General features: G+C 41.3%; 1 protein-coding gene across 1 annotated transcript; it reads left to right on the top strand.

The window, feature by feature from the left end:
- Positions 1-8,078: 8,078 nt before the first annotated feature.
- Positions 8,079-8,705, top strand: LOC128560151 (TRPM8 channel-associated factor 2-like). The gene has a single exon (XM_053553683.1). The coding sequence runs from the start codon at positions 8,079-8,081 to the stop codon at positions 8,703-8,705; it is 627 nt and encodes a 208-aa protein (XP_053409658.1).
- Positions 8,706-21,470: the final 12,765 nt, after the last annotated feature.

Raw genomic sequence — 21,470 nt, 5'->3', positions numbered from 1 at the left:
GCCAGATTACACTGATGCACTTGTTAGGTAAAGTCCCTCTTGCAATCGTGTCTTGCCCCCAAAAGGTGTGGCACACACCAAGGCCTCAGCCCCCTCCCTCCTTCCCTCTCTCTGCTCTTCCTTTGCCCACCCCTAGAAGGAGGGTGGATTTTGTTTTTGTTTCTAAGCTCTCATTCAATTCTCTTGCACATTTTCTATTGACCATTTCATATGTATGTGTGGTATTTTGGACATATGTCCTTTGTCAGTTACATGTTTTGTTGACAGAGTCTTCCACTTGTGGATTGCCCTTTCTCTCTTCTTGCGCTGCCTTTTGAGACGTGACCACTCATCTTTAATGTACTCCAAGTTATCAACATCATCTGTAAAGTGAAGGCTATTTGTACCTTGAGTAAAAGATACTTTTTGTTTACCTAAACTCCAAGACAATATTTTTCTGTATGGTATTTCATGAGTGTTATCATTTTTCCTTTCAAGTTTAGATCTTTAAATAAATTTTGTGTGCACGTTGAATCAGGAATATAATTTCAAATTTTGAAAATAGAAATTTCCAGTTGTAGCAGTGTTTATTTAAAAGTTCAGGGTTGGGCACAGTGGCTCATGCTTGTAATACCAGCAGCACTCTGGAGGCTGAGGTGGGTGGATTACCTGAGCTCCCAAGTTGAGCCAGAGCAGACTTTGTCTCTAAAAATAGCAGGGCATTGTGGTGGGCACCTGTAGTCCTACCTACTTGGGAGCCCTAGGCAAGAGAATCACTTCAGCCCAAGAGTTTGAGGTTTTTGTGAGCTAAGATGCCATGGAACTCTACCAAGGTTGACAAAGTAAAACTCTGTCTCCAATAAAATAAAATAAAGTACAAACAAAACCAAATAAAATAAAATAAAATAAAAATATAAAAGTTCACCCTTTCTCCGTTATCCATAGGGTGAAGGGTCTGCACTATGTGGGTCTCTTTGGAGGTCTCTATTATTTTACTGATTTTTTTTCTCCTCGTATGCCAGTGCTATCCTATTGTAATGTCTTTACAATGAATCTTTCAATTTGTCCTACCTTATTTTTCTTCAAGAATACTCAACACTTCTTGGTTTTTTGGCCTTTCATTTAAATTTTTAAATTGGCTTGTTGTGTTCCACTAAAACAAATGAGAAACCAACCATAACAACAAACCCTGTTTGGATTGTCATTCTAAGTGATTTGTTTTAAAGCATAGATCAATTTGTGGAGAATTGATCTTTGAAAAATTAGTTTTCCAATCTGCAGTCACATTAGACCTCTACATTTATTTTGATGCTTTGCAGTGATTCTGTGTATGCTTTTGTAATTTTTTCCTTAAAGGTATAGAGCATTTTTGAGATTTCTTATTTTATTCTTCAGTCACTCATACTTTATGATGTAAGTAAATTTTTCTATGATTAAAAATGAATAAAGATATATTTTCAGGGCTTGTGTATTGCTTATACCATGTTTATACAAATGTGCTCAATTTCTGTGGATCAATTTTAACACCAACAATATTGCTGAATCTTATTCTCAGTTCACATACATTATTAAAGAATTGTTTCTTCCTCTCTACATACACTCATCTCAGCTCTGAATATAAAGAGTTTTTAAAAATTGACCTCTAGTGTCATAATAACATTTTCTGTTTATTTATTAATTCATTTATTTCTATATTTTGGCCTTACTGGTCTATACTGGGATAACAATGGTAATAGTGCACTTCCTGATCTTTCCTGATCACAAAGGGAAATGTTAGAACATTTCATCATTTAACTATGATGTTAAACACAGATAGTTTTACATTTTCATTATCAGGTTAGAAAAGTTTGTTTTTATTCCTTATTGCCTAAAAGATTTTACTGAATAGACTTTGAGTTTAATAAAAAGTATTTGTTCAACTATTGAAATAGTCATGCATTTTTTTCTTTATTCATCATCTGTTATCAAAGGTGGATTCATTGCTTGACTTTTTAATGCTTTACCAATATCAAGTCAGGACTCAATATTGACCCAACTAGTTGTGTTTGATGACACATAGAAGTCATTGTTTATAAGTTCACCATTGTTCTTGGGTTCACTATATCTATCTTTACAGGTTAGATTGGCCTGTTGCTTTCCTTTTTAGTTTTCTTGTCTCATCTTGATATCAAAATTACAACTTTCTTCATAAAATAAGTTCTTGAATGTTCTCTCTTTGTTTTCTTTGGAAAAGTTTCATAAGATTGAAGTTATTTGTTCTCTGAATAGTAAAAAGAACTCACCAGACATAGTGTCTAGAAATTGCTTCCTAAGTTTTTACCTACTATTAATATTTCCTTGATAGTCAAAGAATCATTTGTCTTAAATCATTGTTGAAATTGAATTATACTTTTCAAGAATTATATTATTATAATATATTATAATAATTTTATTATACTTTTCTTCTCAAATCAGTGTTGAAAATTATACTTTTCAATAATTATATTATTTGAATTTTCAAATTCATTGGCTTAAACTTATTTATATATCTTCGTATTATTATTTAGTCACTGCATCATCTGTTATTTCCTTCCATTCCTGTTACTACTTATTTTCGCTGTCTCTCTTTCTTCTTTCCTCCTTCATGATTCTCAACAGAGACTTGTCTTTTCAAAGAACCAACTCTGAGTTTCATTATTTCCACTTTCCTTTTATTTAATAATATTTGCTCTTAGTTTGACTTCCATTCTTTTGTTTTTCAGAAGATGTGTTATTTCACAATCATTTTCTGACTTTTGAAGTTGCTGTTTAGCTCAATTTTCTTTCTTTCTTCTTCTTTTTTTTTTTTTTAAGAGACAGAGTCTCACTTTATCACCATTGGTAGAGTGCTATGGCATCACAGCTCACAGCAAACTGCAACTCCTGGGCTTAGGTGATTCTCTTGCCTCAGCCTCCTGAGTAGCTGGGACCACAGGCACCTGCCACAACACCCAGCTATTTTTATGTTGCTGTTTGGCTGGGGCCAGGTTCAAACCCACACTCTTAGTAAATGGGGCAGGTGCCCTACCCACTGAGCTAAAGGCATTGCTCTGTTTAGCTCAGTTTTCTTTCAGGTTTTTCCTTCTCTAATATTAACTTTTAAGGAGATCTATTTTCAGTAATAATTCTTCACTCCACCTTTTCCCAAGCAGGGAGTTCATTTTCTCTGTTCCATCTCCCACTAGCTATATTACCATGTCTTTGGAGAAAAAAACACACATGCACACTAGTCAATAGACAACTGAATGGATGCTAGTGAGTGAACTTTTCCAATGTTATTTGCTGGTGGATCAACTTTCAGATCCACAGCTCTTTCTAAACCTTCAGCACTAACACTAGGAATACTGCGCAGGATCATAGCAGTCACTGGTCATGCCCCATATGTGGATGCATTGCTTTTTGCCTCTAACCAGAGGGCAATCATCCAAAACATCCATTCTTGTTAGTAGTGCAATTCCAATTTCTTAACCCAGGAACAAAGCAAAGATGAAAGCTGAAAGAATGAGCGTTGACAGGATGTATGCCCAAAGCAATCACAGACCTTGTGATTTTGCTCATTTTGTTAAAGACTTTACCTCCACCAGCCACTATTTCCTGTAATATGTTTCTTCATGAAATGTAAAATGAGCTTTGCAGAGATTCTTTTGCTTAACACAGAGAAGTACTGTCATGCAGAGAGTGACACTAACAACATGAGCACAATTGGAGGGACTGGAAAAATCTCAGGCTGAATCACCTTAGTGTGAACTGTAGACCGCAAAATCCAAGGAAGTGGCTCGGGGATTTACATTCCTTGAGTGGCTTTCAGGTGTTCAAGGAAGTCTCCCAGCCAAGCGCCACCCTCCCAAAAGGAAGCAGGAAGAAAGATAGGCCAAAGATAATCACTGGTCTTCACCGTATATAGCACCCCCAGATCATTCACTGGTCACTTCTGCATAGAGGTCTCTCTCTCTCCCAGTAGACCTGAGCTATAGTCTGCCGGGTGACATCCAGACATCAGGTAAGCTTCTCACACTGTTTCTGGAAAGTGAATTTCCCTGCTGCCAGGCATGAGAGATGGTGGGAGGTGTTATCAACTTTGTGTGCTGCAAAGGGGGTCATTCCTCTGGATCCTGTGGGGACACTGAGAGAAAGTCGGCCACTGGGCTCTTGTATCAATGAAAGGCATATGTGCATGTGTTTGAATTGGAACTTCCAGGTGCTCAAAGTGCACAGGAGAAGTTCCCTAGAGGTTTGTCACTTTTCTGTTTCTGATTTTCTTGGCTCTGTGATTCTCTTTCTTCTGCTCATGCTGCATTTATTCTTCTTGAGTCTAGTTGTACAAGAGTCTTGATTTTTTCTTTTTTGCTGCCATGGGAATACAGCACCAGGGCTGACTATGTCTTATTGTTCTGCCAATGAGAAAGCAATGGCTCTGAGAGGCGATGAAATTGCTCTGTCACCAGAGATCCAGTGGGTGAGCTACAGCACCAGAACAAAGTTATTTCCAAAAGAAAATTTACATTTGATAGTACAAAAAGAAAATAGAAATAGTCACCAAAGAGACAATCAGAATTCTGTTTTTCTTTTATTTTATAGTGCAGTATATGGATTTGTTCTTGGTTACATATGGAATGCTAAAGGGGACCTCATTGTCCAGTCAGTGTTTGAGGCTGTGAGGTTATTCAGTGGGTTCAGAGGTCATGCAGGCGGTGACAGAATACAGTCTGTTCCTATTCTCATGATCCTTACTCTACAACCTGAAGAGGGAGAAAAATGTCATCTACTGTACTCATTCAAATTCAATTCTACTTCACCTACATAACTTCCTCTTAAATAGCAGGCCAACTGCTATTGATTAAGCACTAGGATTCTTTCAATTGAAGCTCAGAATTTTACAATTATGCTTAATTTAAGCAAAAACTATTGATGAAGGCTCTATCGGTCTTTTGGTCCTCATTGGCTAAAGTGAAGCCTAGTGTTTAAAAGTCCATGGTGTCTTGTAATGTAGTGGTTCTGCTGCTTCCTTAAGGTAGAACAATATCACAGAGCCCAAGATCACTGCCAACTGGGTCCAATTTCTCCAGCCATACAATGAAACCCTTCTTCCATTCTTCCCTGAATACTCAGACTCCAGATCCTGCCACTCTTCTGGGGACACTTCACAGAGACCAGTCACACCCTCCTGATCCCACATAATCTCTTACCTTCTCATTCTCAAATAATCTCTCCCTTTAGTCTCACTGCTTCCACTTGTATTGCTTCCTCACCTCCTTACCGGGGAGCTAAAACTTGTAGAAAATACCCAACATAAGGGCCGTCTGCAGACAATTTCATTTTGCAGGTTTTGTGACTAGCCCTCCTCTTAGCTGTAAGGCAGCCACATTATAGGTCATGACTGAACAGGAATGTGTACTATTCCCCCAACCTGAATCTCCACCCACGTTGCTTCATCTTGAGTCTCAGACATGGGCAGGCTGCCATGTTGAGTGGGAAAATTCCTGCCACATGTGTAGCCAGCCCTATTCCCCAACTGGGATCCAGCACCAGCTTGGTGATCTAGCATATTCCCCTCTCCTTTCTGAATTCTGAATCCCTGGAGTAAAAGAGAAATGGATGCCAACTATACCCACAATCTTTGATGAAACCTTAATGGCCATTCTTCCCTAGCCCTCTCTGTGTTCTCCATACCTCCTCCAGGCAATGTTACCTCTGCCTTTCCTCAAGTCAAGTCAGGAGATTATTTTTTTTTTTACCTTTCTCTAAATACATAACTATTGTGTCTAACATAGTTCTTCCTGGGCTTACCAGTACTCTTCCAGGAGTTGTTTGGGAAAACTGTTAATTGCCTTGCCCAAATAAAAGTGTGTGTGTGCATATGGCTCTGGCCACCTCACTGATAATGAATTAGGGACATACGTGCTGAACAGAGGATTAGCTAATTAGGGTTGCAGGTGCACAAGGAGCCCACTGAGAGTTGGACACTCACTCCTGGTTTTCCTCAACTTGCAGTGGGGTGTTCTGGTCTTTTAAGGCTTTGAAAATCATTTACCTCCAAGTACTCACAGAGTCTGGCAAGTGTGGAAGTTGAAAACTTCTTGCCTCATCCATTTTCTTCTCAAAATGAACAAGATATGCTTCCTCCCCTACTTTCATCAACCTCAAGAGTTAGACAGGTGTGATTCAGTGAGGCTGAGCAGTCAGTAGAGAATACCTTTCACCCACACACCTACTCACCTCTGGGCTTGAAAAGGGACCAAGATCTTATTTCATGGGTCTAAATATTCGCTAGCCAGTGCCATCTAGGAAAATGCCTCTGTCCTCAGAATAAATACAGCAGCATTTTCACCTCCCTTCTACTAATTATTTATAATTTGAGTAAAAGTGTTGGCAACAGGGTAGGGAAGAGAAAGAGAGAGAATAGAGACTTTACAAGTTGAGCATCCCTAATTCAAAACTCTGAAATCCAACAACCTCCAAAATCCAATTTTTTTGAGAAACTACATGATGCTACAAGTAGAAAATCCCACACATGCACACTTAGTATAAACTATCGATGATGCGGAAAATTATTTTTAAAATTATATGAAATTACCTTCAGGCTATGCATATAAGGATACATGCAAGATAAATAAAGTTCATGCTTAGGACTTTGGTTTCATCACCAAGATATCTCATGGATTTGCAATTGCCCCTAACTCTAAATAAAAAAAAAAATATATATATATATATATATGAAGTCCAAAACACTTCTGGTCTCAAGCATTTCCTATAAAGGAGATTCCATCTATATTGAGAGAAGTGATAAAACCTAAAGTTGAAGAAACCATGATTTGGCAGATCTGGAGCCCTCCAATTCCACACTGAAGGAAATGCCAAGCTCTCCTATTTTCCTTGTTGTGAAGCTTTGAGAGTTTCTTTTTTTTTTCTTTTTTTGTAGAGACAGAGTCTCACTTTATAGCCCTCGGTAGAGTGCCGTGGCATCACACAGCTCACAGCAACCTCCAACTCCTGGGCTGAAGCGATTCTCTTGCCTCAGCCTCCCGAGTAGCTGGGACTACAGGCGCCCGCCACAACACCCGGCTATTTTTTGGTTGCAGTTCAGCCGGGGCCGGGTTTGAACCTGCCACCCTCGGTATATGGGGCTGGCGCCTTACCGAATGAGCCACAGGTGCCGCCCAAAGCTTTGAGAGTTTCTTACCAAGGGAGTTTAGGAGAAAACTGAAGTTTCCTAAACAGGTTAGTCTAAGCACAAGTATCAGGAACCTGAACAAACTTAGTTGGAATAGAAAGGAAACTGACATGACAGACATTCCGCAGAGCTTGAAGACTAAATGAACACTTACAGCAGAGAAGAAGAGGGCAAACAGGGAGCTAAGGCTATGGTGTTCCCTACCATTCTGGGAACCTAAGAAAAATGATAAAAGTTCAAGGATTGGCTTTTGACATCATAATGTTCCTGGCTCTGAGCATACCTTGGTATGTGTTAATTCCATCAATCTCCATGTCAAAACCCCTTGAGGTTATATTCTCTTGTCTATACAGATTGGAAAAGGAAGCTTAACTAATCGATCTCTGAGTAACCAAATAACACAAGTTCAATTTCCTACTACATCTAGAATCTGAGCTGATCACTATGACTCTCTGCTCACATTGATCAGTATAAAAGGATTTTTCTCACTGGGGGAGGCCAGGCTAGGGGTAAGGGATGGAGATCATTGACAGCTGTTGTCATGAAGGATGACAACAAATTAAATTCTGACAGGCAGATGAAGTTAGTAAAGAGGACAGTTGGGTCAGTGGAGGACAGAGCCATGAGAACATCTAAGTTGGTGGAGGTAAGAAAGTAATAAAAGGTAATATCTGAGTAATAAAAATAGATGAAATGAGTACAGTTCCTTAGACATATATATGTGAAGAATTCAAGAACCTGGGAAATCACCAGAGAAGACATCACATGTAACTACATGAGTCTAGCTATGGGGTCTATGGGTTATGACAGTGGGAAAGAAGTTGTTGTGGTTGTTTTTAACCATTTAGGGTTTTTTGTTTGTTTGTTTCATTCATTCACCGTACTTTTCCCCATAGCAGTTGATACAGCCATGGCCACAAGCCCTGCTTCTGCTTTCAAGGCCCTCATGGATGGAGTGACAAGCTGGAATGTCCCCAAAGACATCATTCCCAGCGAACTCCTTCTTATTGGACAGGCTGCCTTCCCAGTGATGGTGAATGACAAGGGCCAGGTGCTCATTGCTGGGTCTTTCTATGGCAAGGGGCGTCTGGTGGTCTTGCCCCATGAGGACTACCTGCAATACGCTGGCCTGGTTCCATTTCTTCTCAATGCTGTGCGCTGGCTGTGCCGCTCCCCTGAGGCTCCTGTTAGAGTCCACCCATCCCTGGCACCCCTTGTGAACATCCTGCAGGACTCCAAGGTTGAGGCCCAGAGTGGGCCAGAACCAGAAGAGGGCCCAGGGGTTTACTGTACTGGTGCCTATGATGACATCAAGACTGTGCAGCTGATCCGGTTTATGAAACGTGGAGGTGGCTTACTCATTGGGGGCCAAGCCTCTTCTTGGGCTGGCAAGCACGGCCATGACAAGGTGCTGTCCATGTTCCCTGGAAACCAGGTGACAGGTGTCACTGGGGTGTACTTCACCGACATCTATGGAGACAGAGGCCAGTTCAATGTCTCTGAGAAAGTGCCCACAATCCCGCTCCATGTCAGGTGAGTGATGCTTGCCTATCAAGAGTCTGATCTATGGGAAGTAGCAGTCCTCCTCCCCACTTCTAGGGAACTTACAGTCTAGTAGAGGAGAAATTGGCCACTTTGGAGCAGAATCATTACAAATTACTATTGTAAGTATAGAAATGACCTGTGGTACATAAGGGATAACAACATCTTTATTTTTTCTTTACTGTGATCTGATTATTAAATGCCTTAAAAGCAGAGTTTTGTTTTCTTGGGGTTTTTGGTCATACTTACTATTGTGTCTCTGGATTTTGAAGAGTTAGAAAGAGATAGCTGATAAGTGGAGAAAATATCTATAAAGTTCCTGGGAGACAGTCTATTATGCTTAACATTATATCACTAGTATCTAGTGCAGAATCTGGCACACAGTAGATGCTAAATATGAAATGAGTGAAGTTGAAGATCAATGTAATCCAGGGAAAGCAGGGAGAATACAATATGTCACAGTCCTTATCTGTACATTTAGAAAATTTTCTCCCCAGGACCCAAGGGAGATCTTTGAGGGAGCAGCAGAAAAAAATAAAAAGAGTAGCATCGCAATGTTGACAAAGCTAAGGGAAGTACTGCAGCCTGTAGGACTAGAGAAAAACTGGATAAATGATCCAGGCTTTCCTATTACCATAAGATTGGATCAAATGAACTCTAACTGTTCTATAATTTGGATCCCAAGAATTAGATGAATCAAAGTTCTTCCTCACTTACCTAATTTCCCTGTAAATAAATATGTTTATTTATTTATTTATTACATTTATATATATAATATACATATTTATTTATAGGGAAATTTACAGTGTCTATAGCATACTTATTTAACCATGGAAATTTGGATTGGTTCTAATATTTGTGGTTACTCAAAGTTTAGAAATTTATATATCACTGCGTTCATACAAGTGCAAATATTTCTTTGGCATACAGTCTAAGAAGGTGAATTGCTAGTTCAAAAATATTTGAGTTCGAACTTTTGATTTTAGCCATTTAAAAAGACTATACAAATTTTCACTGAAAGAAAAGAATAGAGCCCCAGACCAAGTCTAGTATTGGATATTATGAATCTTTGATATTATTGTCAGTATGAAATTGAAACATGTTTCAATTTGTGTTTCTCTGATTACATGTGAAGAGGCTATTTTTATATATCTTTCCTCACATTTATTTCCTCTTTAAATTGTTCATATCCTTTATCTATTTTCTCATTAGTTTTTGTCATTTCCTTATTGATTATAAACTATTTTCCTATCTTTTCATCTTATACTTTTATGGCTGTATGTTTTACATTTAGATTTTGAATTTATATGACTTTTTTGTCTTATATCACATATTCTAATCCTAAATGTATGATCAGTTATGGTAGCATCATTTATTGAAAAGTCAATATTTATCAACTGATTATAAAGATTTCATATAACAAGCTTCCTTATATATTAATTTGTTTTTCAACTCTATGCTCTGAACAGCCATACTGCTTTTGTTACTGTAGCTTTGGAGAAAGTTTTGATATCTGGGAAAACTAATTATCTTTCATATCCCTATATGAAAAGTGAACATTTTCAACTTACATTTTAGGACACTTACATTTACAGAGTTAACTATAGAAGCAGTTCATTAATTTCCTTTAAAATATGCTGTGCCTTTGGAGCAAAGTTATACTTGACTTAGAGTTCATTCGGGCAATGTTTTATTACAATGTTTTATTATTCAATGTTTTATTTATTGAATCTATTCATTTGTGAATTATGTTTGTGTCCTGATTCACTCTAGCATTTCTTCATATTATTATCAAGTTTTGAAGATTTCATCAGAAAGGCTTTGCAACATTTTTAGTGAGAATGTTTTTGGTCCTCATATGCTTTTTGGCAGTGTAAATTATAAAATTATCTATTTTGTAAATATTTCTGATTAATAGGATAATTATTAAATTTTGCATTTATCTTGAATTTAAATATCTTCCTAAACTCTTTCATTTGTTGTAATGGTTTGTCAGTTGAGTCTCTTAAATTTTATGGCAGAGGCAATCTTACCAGCAAATAACAGAAATTTTTGCTCATTCCACTGTAATGTTTCTTTCTTTCATTAGGTAGGACAGTCATTAAATTATGACTAATAGCAGTAATACAGGGCAGACTTGCCTTTTTGTTCCTGATTGGATAGGAAAGCTTCTAATGTTTGAATATTATATGTTGTAATGGATACACTTTATTCAATAAGCAACTTTTCCTTCTACTTAAAATTCACATTTAATTTTATTTTTTAAGGAGTAATAATTTTTGTCAAGTGCTTTCTTATTATCTACAGAAATGAGAAAGTTGGTTAATTTGTTAGTGCTCCAACTGACATTATCTCCAGCGTGAGAGATTTTAACCACTATACTGTATTAACACACAGCAGAGCCGCCAGAGCTGAATACCTCCCTATGTTGACCACCTCATTAAATTGCCCTGAATACAACACATGTATGGACCAGTACAGTAGCCCTAGTTTGTTATATAGACCAATTTGTCGCAGTTCCTTGAATGATCCCTTACGGAGGTTCTACTTAAATCAAGAGTTAAAATGAAAGGGATATTTTTGCTTATGCATCAGTACACTTAACATTTTGTTAGCTACAACACCTGTTTCTCTAGATACTGTAGCTTGATCTCTGTTGTTTCAATGTGTCTCAATCACAAAGAGTTTTTCTTATTAAGTTTTCTATTTCAAAGACACCAACTTGAAAATTAGTTTTGAAATCTCTGTACAGATAGAGAGTCATACAGGCGGAACTGATGATTAAACTAAAATGTTATTCACTGATTTGAGAATGAAACAAAAACCGTTAAAATGTGTTCTTAGATTTATGCTAAAAATTAATTAAGAAGTAATCTACAGTGATTATTGTGACAATATTTAGTGAAAACAATGAATACAAAATTTAAAATAGATGGCAATTATTACTGATTATGACAATAAATTAAGGAAAATGTAAAAAACTATAAAAAGAAAACAAAGTTATCTACTATGATTCTATCCAAAGTTAATTGCAAATAGCATTCTAATGTGTGTCCTTGTATTTTCTACACTTACAATAACATTTATAATATTATTTGAATTTTCTGTTCACACTATTTTTATAAGTTGAGTTTTCACTTATTTTTAATCACTGAATTTCAATATGCCTGTACTGAAATGTATTTACTCAATCAACTCCCAAGATCTGCATAGCTATGTGAAATGCAATTAATACAGAAATATTTCATCTTTGAGTTTGAAACAGTGGTGATACTTTCTTAGGTAGCTTAATTGATGATAATGAAAGAAATAAATATTTTCTCCATACAATAATTTTAGAGTATTTATGTTAAAACTACAAAAAACTAAATAAGGCAAACCATAATCTACAGCTCTATCAAGTATAATTTGAGAATTTAGTAACCTTTTAAATTCTACTTACTAAAGGAATGATAGATTATGTTTTCAATTTTATCTCATATTTTTAGCTATTCCATTAAACAACCTGGAAATCAGAATAGCCAGAGGAATGTTGATTGAGATTACAGTTCATCCTGGAAGATTTCAATGGGAGAATTTATGTGAACATTTCAAGATCTATTGTATCTACAAATATGAAATCTCATACTTTTGTGACGTTAATTACTCTTTGTGAAAAGTGATTTGAAGATGTACAGCAAAAGATTAAAGTAGCATTTCTTCTTTTTCCTCTTAAAGACTTTATATCAAAATAGCCCAAGTCTTGGGTTTCCCCTCTGTTCTATTTTATACCCACTTGCCCCCCTGGCTCTAATGTGGACAATGTCTCTTTTCCAGGTGTGGGGAGGATTTCAGCCAGGACCAGAAGCAGCTCCTGGAAGGGATCTCAGAGGTGGACATCAGGACAGGAGTCATACCCTCTAGGCTGCTGGTGCATGGGGCCATGGCCTTCCCCCTGATATTAGATAGGTCACTGGGCTGTATTCTTGCAGCTGCCTGCTATGGCCAGGGGCGAGTGGTGTTGAGTGGCCATGAAGGCTTGCTGACTGATGAGAAGATGGGCCCATTTGTGATCAATGCCCTGGGCTGGCTCTCACGGAACCAGAAAGTGGTAGTTGGGTTGAGCCCACAACTGCGAAGTCTGGGCCCCATGTTGTCAAAAAATAACTTGGAATGGATCAATGTAGACCATCTGAGCAGTGAGGTGGGTGTCTATTGCTCTCACACACTTGAAGGTATGTCAGTTATCAAGGTGGTGGAATTCGTTGCAGAAGGTGGAGGGCTGCTGATTGGCACACAGGCCTCATGGTGGGCCTCCAGCAATCCAAATTCTCACTTTATGTCTCAGTATCCAAACAATAAGTACCTTGAATACTTTGGCCTTGGCATCCTAAACCAGACAGCTGATAGAGGCCTCTTGCCAGTCCTCAAGTCTGGAGAGAATCACTACCACTTCCGCAGAGCTCTGGTGCAATTCCAGTCTATGCTTCATGACAAGGGAAGAAGCTTAGAAAAGAGCTGGCTGGACAGGCTAAGAACAGACTGTTCCTATGTGTTTCAAATCCCATACGAGGGGGTTCCCTACTACGAGTCTCTGCGCAGGAATGTCCTGGAAATGATCCAAGAAAAGGGCTTACCGTTTGTGAAGAACAAAAACCCAATTGGCAAGGGCAGCCCTGAGGCCTACCTGATAACCTTGGCTGAAGAATTGTTCAAAGTGGGCACTGACAGCAAACTGTTTCTCAAAGATCAGATCCCCTGGACTTCCTATGCCACGGACTCTCCTGTCACCATTGAGATCAGCAGAGGTATGCCATGGAGAAAAGGGCTAGGGCAGTGAGGGGATTGGGGTGACCATGTTCTGAAAGGCTGTGCCCATTCTTCCCCATAGCCTTTAAAAAGGTGGAGGCTGGGAACTCTAAGGGAGGTAATGGAAGCCTGAGTCAGGGAAGTTGGGAGGAGGCAAGGTGTGTGTGGGAGATGTAACAGCTCTGGGAGGGACTGTGGGAATTCTGCACTAGGGTGGGGCCATGGGGATGGGAGGATCCCAGTTTTTCCTGTGATTCCTATTAGACAACAGAGATTCCTGGGTGAGTACTGGACTCTACTTACCCGAAGGTCAAACTGCACATGTCACACTGCCAGAAAACGCTGTGGCTGCCAAATTGAAGGTAACCTCTTCTGCTCCAATAAGTTAACTTGTGACCTTTCCATATAACACTTTTACTTTTTGCTTTCAATATGTTTTGGGATTCTCTGAAAAGCCCTTCTGGGCATACAAGGCAGGATTCTTGTCACCATGTCACAAGCAGTGCCACACAGAGCAGTGAGCACCATCCTCCCTCATTTTGTAGAAGAAGAAAGTAGTCATGGAAAAGTCACAGGGGGTTGTGAGCATAGGGGGGACAGAACACGAGGTCCCTGGGAGAACTTGACACATAGAGATGGTCAAAAACCCTGTGCTTCTTCATTTCCTCTTTCTCTCTCACTCCTTCCTGTAGCATCTGAGACATTATCCAAATGATGTCCTATGTCCAACCTACCCTGGATACAAGAATCACTTCTGCAGATACAGATTAAGGGTGCAGACCCTGTCCTCTCCTATCTGAGGCTTGTGACAAATAACAGGACCAAAGTAGCTTTGATTCACTCTGCACCTTGGGATTGGTTTTGATGAAATCAAGGGGAAAAATATTCCAAATCTCTGAAGAGAACAAAGAATAATTTTGAGCAGGGCGGGGGGATGGGGAGAAAGTGGATATATAGAAGCCAGCTTCCACTTGTTCAAAAGGCCTGTCTTTCCGAGATGCCTTTCTCTCTAGCCGTGCCCTGGATTAGGCAGGCCAGAATCCTGCCAGGCCTCGAACACACACACGCACATGCGTGTACACACACAGATACTCAATCATTCCCATGATAGCTCACTTCATCCACTCCTAGGGGACGCTCCTTGTCACAGGTGCAGATTGGCTGCCACACGGATAACATAAGCCATTTTGAAACTTACCTTCGACCTCCGGTTGTGACACACCAGTACAACTTAGACAGGACAAAGCGCTCCATCTCCTGGCTCTGGGGGGGCCTCCTCTACATCATTGTTCCATCTGACTACAACCTGGGCCACGTGCCTGTCACCATTAGTGGGGCTGTGCAGGCTCCATACTTCAAACTGGGTGAGTAGGGGATTCAGGATCAGGTTGGGACCCAGGGCAGATGCAAGTTTGGAAGTGTGGAGAGGTCAGGTTGTAAGGTTGGTGCAGCGGGGTAAGTGCTGAATGAGGGAAAGAGGTGAGGTGAGACATGAAGGCTGAAGGTGGGCTGAGAGGTGTGGAGCCCTAGACAAAGGTGGGAGTGAAACAGGGATTTCCATTCTGTTGCATAGCAAAAAAGACTGTGTCACTTACCAGGTTGTCTCTCAGTGTGGTCAAAGCTTTCATTTAAGCCTCAGAAATGCGGTGTGGGGCGGGCTATGCAACCTTTATATCTAGGTCAGACATCCCGGGAGGAGTGGAATGACCTTGTCCACAAACATCTGGTGCCCTGGGGAGAGCTCGCCACAGACAACATCATCCTGACGGTGCGAACCACAAGCCTCCAATCCATTGAGGATCCCCTACCCTTGCTCCAGCTCTGGGATGAGATAATGCAGGCTGTAGCCAGGCTGGGGGCACAGCCCTTTCCTTTCCACCGGCCAGAGAGGATCGTTGCTGATGTGCAGATTTCATTTGGTGGGTACCCCTGCTCAGCAGGCAACAGGGCATTATTATATTGCTTTTTACTGTGTCTAAGATGTGTAAGCACAATTTTGTTAGTAAAGTAAGAGGAAAGAAACACAAAAGACATGGACTGGAATGGGATGAGAAAATATTTACAATGTAGAAAATAAATCCATAACTTCTACAAGGTGAGATTTCTCAGAGTGGCCGAACAATCTCCGAAAAATGTCTGAGGAATTTGTAGATGGCCGTAAGGGTCATTTCAAGGACAGCATGCAAAATGAAGTGCTTCCTTCCAACATACATCCAAGGAGAAGGGGAGATGAGTAAAGAGATTTATGTTCCATACTGAGTAGATTCCAGAAAAAAGGAACATGGGAAGAAAGATAAGGAACTCTGGTCCCTCATGGGGAAAATGCTTTTGGACCTTCATTTTCTCATGTATACAAAAAGCAAAATTATCTGCCTCATAGACTAGAAATCTGGACAATATTGGTTTACTGGGGGGAAGAAAGAATGCACCAGGCTAGCCTCAAGGATCTCAAATTTAGACATTGGACCTAGTATCACAGACATGCACAAAAAGGAAGCTGGCAAACAAATGAACAGTCAGATTCCTGCGGGGATACAGACATGGAGTGTGTCCAGAACCTCCAGCCGGAGAGGGAAGGCATCTCAGGGGTGAGATGGGAAGAGGACGGGACACTATTGAGCATCTGCCCAAGCTGGGGAAATGAGCACTGAGACTCGGGAATTCCTGAGGAGAACCGAATGGTGACAGAAAGTTCCACAATGACAAGAAGTGGAGGCAGTGTCTGGGTGGCCACTGTTCAAGACGGCCTCTTCTTCTGTGTTTCCAGCCTTGATGCACTCGGGATACCCCATCATGGGCCATGAAGCTTTTGTACCTGAGCTAACCAGCGATGTGATTATGAGAAGCAGAGGGATGTGGGGCCCCATCCACGAGCTGGGCCACAACCAGCAGCGCTTTGTGTGGGATTTCCCCCCACACACCACTGAGGCCACCTGCAACCTGTGGTCAGTCTATGTACATGAGACGGTGCTGGGCAGGCCCAGAGCCCATGCCCACCCTGCTCTGAGACCCCCAGACAGACAGAATAGAATCAAAAACTATCTGAGAAGAGGAGCGCACTTGAACGACTGGAGTGTGTGGACAGCTCTGGAAACATATCTACAGGTACGGAGGAGAAATTCTGCAAGATGGGGGCTGTCAGGTCACCAGCCAGGTAGCATCTGGACAATACTGGTTTACTATAGGAGCTCTCCGGCTCTTTCTCCATCCACGGTCTGAGCCGCAACATCCTGGGGACACTGGAGAGACAGGGCTGTGTAGCCGTGGTTCTCAGGCCGTATCCTGCTGAGGCAGAGAACATGACCCTGTCCCATTAGCTGCCTGTGACTTTGCAATGTTAGAGGAAATGAAAAGATTAAGAAAACAAATAGGTAGAAATAGAGTACATTGTTTAAGGATTAAAAGCCCTGTTAAACATTCCAGAGACTGGTCTTGTTCTTGTCCCCTAATAAGTTCCATAAATAGTCATTGTTTTGTTTCATTTTCCCTCCCCTTCCTTGTGGGTCAAGAGAGTAGTCTGTTCCTCTATACCAGCAGGAATGTGTCTACACATCACAAGAAGGCATTGTAAAAAAATAAAAATAAAAACAAATAAATAAAAGAAGGCATTCTAGGGGATAAATCTGCTAACAAGATTTTCGACACCCATCACCCTACTTGAACCCAAAGTGGTTTAAAAACAATTAATAAATAACAAACCAACCCAGCAAAAAAACATAGGAGTCATGAAGCAAGTCTATTTCCTGTGAATTAGCAGGAAGCCCTGCCCTCCTCCTGCTTTGAATTCTGATGCTTTTGAGTTGTGGAACCTCTGCCCCATGTGAGAGCCCTGTAGTGTCTCCGTAGCTCCACAGTTAGGAGCTGTATGGCTCATGTTGCACAGAGGCGCACACTAAGTTAAAGAATTTAAGCAACCTGTCCAGTAGCACCCATTGAAGTGCAAGACCTCCAAGTTAAAACAAGTATAGCAAGCTGCAGCCTTTTGCACTTCCCTGCTCTCACGTTCATTTTTTTTTATGTTCACTTATTTTTCTAAACAGTGAACATGACCCTGTCCCACTCAAGGAGATCAATTTGCTTTGCATCAGTTTCCATATTGTAATATAGCCAGTCTGAGGGTGTGTAGGACCACAGATCTAAATGGTAGGTGGCCACTAGTGTGTGAGTTAAAACCTGAATTCTGCCTCTCTGAAGAGAACCATCACCTTGTGTCTGACAGCAGATCTCAGGGCCGGCAGCGCCTTCTGATTACTCTGCCTGCTAGAAGTCACCTCCCTGGGGTTCATACCACTGATGCCTCAGCTTGGCCCCTCATTTTCCTTCCCTTTCTCTATTCCAGTAGCCCCCTACATTGCCAGCATCTTGACTCAATCCCCTGTAATCCATCTTGCACACTACTCCCAAAATGGTGTTAACACTCAGTCTTTAAAATGCTTAGAGCCTTCTCTTTTATGCACAGGATAATCAAAGCTACGTGGCAGGCTGTAGAAGCAACTCCAACCCCATGTCCTCATTTCCTCACCTCCTTATGCGTCCTCCTGTGCACCAAGCTGCATACAGCTGTGAACACATCTGGCTGTGTCAGGCATCTGTGCCTCTCCATTTTTCCTTCCTGATGCTCCAAGGGGCTTGGGCACATCCATGTTTCCCATCACAATTCAGCTCTATTGCCCCCTTCCTCTGGATATCCTCTGCTTGATAAGCGAAGTTTTTCCTAGTAATTTCTTTACATGTCTGTCTCTCCCACTGGTCCTCAGCTCTCCAAGGATAAGAGCTCATAATCACTTGTGCCTAGCACAGTATCTGGCATATTTTGGCTGTTTAAGGAGTGTTATACATGTAGTATTTGATAAATGTTTAATTTATTGACATATTAATGAATAACTGATGGTCAGGAGGACTGTCAGAGGCTGAGATAGTGAGATCAGATGAGGGATGATGAGGGTACAATACTGAGATTCCCAGGAGTCCCTACCTCCAGAGTGTCATCTGTACTTCAGGGTTGACACTTCAGAGTCCGCAGACCCTCATCCATGAAGACAGACTTTCCTGAAAATTCCAAATTTCTATAATCTTAGTGAACAAGGGGCTCCTGCCAAGGGTTTTTAAAGTCACTCTCACCCTGAGTCCCTTGCAACTTTGCTTTATTCTATCTTGTTTTGCCCCAAACCCAGTGTTCTGAAGAGCAACAGAGTAGCCTTGCAGGTAGTCACAGGCATGAGATGACCGCAAAAAAACTAAGGATCAGAATGACAGCAGTATTGGAGGTTCCAAGCCTTTGGGGTTTAATAGGACAAGTCTATAGGACATGAGGGTTTCTCCTCTCAGTCAAGTACAAACATGTCCTGATGTTGAGGAAAATGCTTAAGATCTGGACATGTTTTTTAAAAACAAAGATAATAATAGTTATTTGTTGAGTATTTACTTTGTAGACATTAGGTTCCCCATGATCCCCCTACTCGGTTTGAGGATATAATTTTGTGGCACAGAGGTAGATTTGGCCAATGAGGTGGGGTGGGGCAAGGAGGTGGGGCAGAAATCAGGAGGGAAGCCAGTGCCTGAGGGAGACAGACCCCGAGAGTAGTAAGATATTGGTATGAGCACCCAGCTTGAATGTGCCCCCTCACTGTGCCTCTTCCTCTTCTTTCCAGCTCCAGGAGGGCTTCGGGTGGGAGCCATTCACCCAGCTCTTTGCTGAGTACCAGACCCTGTCTGGCGTCCCCAACGACAACACTGCCAAGATGAATCTATGGGTGAAGAAGTTCTCTGAAAAAGTGCAAAAGAATCTGGTTCCTTTCTTTAAGGCCTGGGGTTGGCCTGTGCAGAAGGAAGTGGCTGACAGCCTGTCCTCCTTGCCAGAGTGGAAGGAAAACCCCCTGACAGCCTACACCTGATCTGAGGGAAAGGAACACCCAGCTGGGGCGGGGGAGAGCAGGGAGGACTCTGCCAGCTCCTCTGCTGTGGCTCTGGCCTGGTGTGATCATGCCTGGAGCCCGAATCCCACTTCCCAGCATGTCTTCCCGTGGCCGTCCAGGTCATGAGACAACGTAGAACTGACTTTGTCAGGAATGTGCCTTCCTACTGCTTCCTAACGTTTCCCAGCTGATCCTGCGGCATTCACCCAGACACTTGCTCCCCATCCTAGTCCCCAGCAGAAGGTTTCGCATGTTGCCATCTGGGGTTCCATTTTTGACCCACAATTTTAAGGCCATGGGTTCCCATAATAACCTTATTTAGGTCTCTCGCCCTTCATGCCCCTGAACAAGTCTTCTAATTCCTTTTGCTTTGAGAAGTTTCTATAGCTTGAGAGACAGGCTGCTAGGGTGGAGGGGGCCCTGAGCCAGCCTTGGTTCTCTGTGTTTCTGCCTTCTCATCCACGACATGGGGACACACAGCCCTTCCTCACAGGGCTTTTCCTTGGCAATGGTGAGGTCTGATCACCACAGTGTGCACAGACATGTGGTGGTGTCTGTGAGCCCTCTCCTGGCCCACAGTGCCCTGACACAGTGTGCGGTGTGCATGGATTCCTGAGCACCCAGCTATGGCTTCGTGTTGACCCTGGAGGTCAGCATCTTGTCCTTGTGTGACAGTCTTTAGAGAGTATGGGTGTTGTTCCCAGACATGGTAATTGTTAGATGAGCTGTCCTCAGTGTCCTAGGCCACCCTGGATTTTTTTCTCTCACCTCCAGAAGTTTTCTTGAGTATAAAATAACCCTGACAAAAATGACCTGCAATCAAACTGAGTGTTACAGAGGGGTTGGAGTTTGATTCTTTTTGATAGTTCCATCTTCCAGAACTTTTATTTCAACCAAAGGGAAATGTGACTTCAGCAACTGCTACCAAGTCTGTAAGAATATTTGTTCTTAGTAGAAAATAGGTGTCTGACCCCTCTAGTCCCAGTGAGTAGGCACTGCCAGCTGTGAGAGGATCACGGACACAGGTTTTCCTCTGGGACAGCATGACTGAGTGCATCAGACCAAATACTCCTTTACTTAACTCAGAACCCAATGTCCCAAGCTTATTCATACTTTGTTTCTAATCAATCCTGATATCTGGGGTCCGGTGAAGACCAACTGAAGATTTGTCTCCAGGGTGAATGGGGTACATGCCTAACTATTATTCTCTAGCTAACTTTTACACCATATTTTTGTTTGTATGGATGTTATTCCATAAGATTTTAGGAGGTAAATTGGATCCTCATGAGGAATTCAACCTGGGGAATGTCATTTTCTGTATCCTGCCAGCACATCTCTCAATTCTATTAATAAAATAATTTCTTTTCATGTCACTGGTTTCCTCTGCCAATTGCTTTGTACTTGAGGGTGCTCAAGAAATATTTTTTGAATGAAAGTACCATCATGCCACCCACCCCTACTGAGCAGTCAGTGTGTCCCCAGCACTGTGGGAGTGATTTTCCGTGAGTCACCTCATGTCATCTTCCCAGCAGCCCTCAGAGTGCCACTCTGTGAATTAGCAAGAGCATCTCTTGCAGCCCTGACATCATCACTTCAAACCATTATTGTTTTAAAGAACTAGTGGTGGCCTTGGGGAAGGGGCAGGACTTCTCTGTATTAATTTGGTATGGTGTATTAACTCAGAATTGTGTCCAAGAGTTTGAAAGGATTCCTTCTCATTCTTTAGCTCTTATCCTAAGGATTATGTCCCCATGCCGCTGCTTCCATTAAAACTGTAATTTCAGTTATAGGTCAGTCATCACATTGGTAATTCTGTTTCTGAACTCTCTCCTTCCCACTACATGGAAACTTGTTAGGAACAGGGACCATGCCTGTCTTACTCACAGCTTCATCTGTAGCCCCAAGTGCAGGTCCTGTCACACACCAGTTTTCCTGCAGGTGTTTATTGCATTAATACTTTCCTAAGCAAGACTGTATAATGCTGGGAAAAGACTAAATGAGAAATGCAAATTGCTATACCTGTTTGCCATCATAAAACGAGTTCTCTTATTTATCGT

The sequence above is a fragment of the Nycticebus coucang genome, chromosome 11 (genome assembly GCF_027406575.1).
Source record: "Nycticebus coucang isolate mNycCou1 chromosome 11, mNycCou1.pri, whole genome shotgun sequence".
Classification (NCBI taxonomy): Eukaryota; Metazoa; Chordata; class Mammalia; order Primates; family Lorisidae; genus Nycticebus; species Nycticebus coucang.
This window is presented reverse-complemented; position numbering and strand designations above follow the sequence as displayed.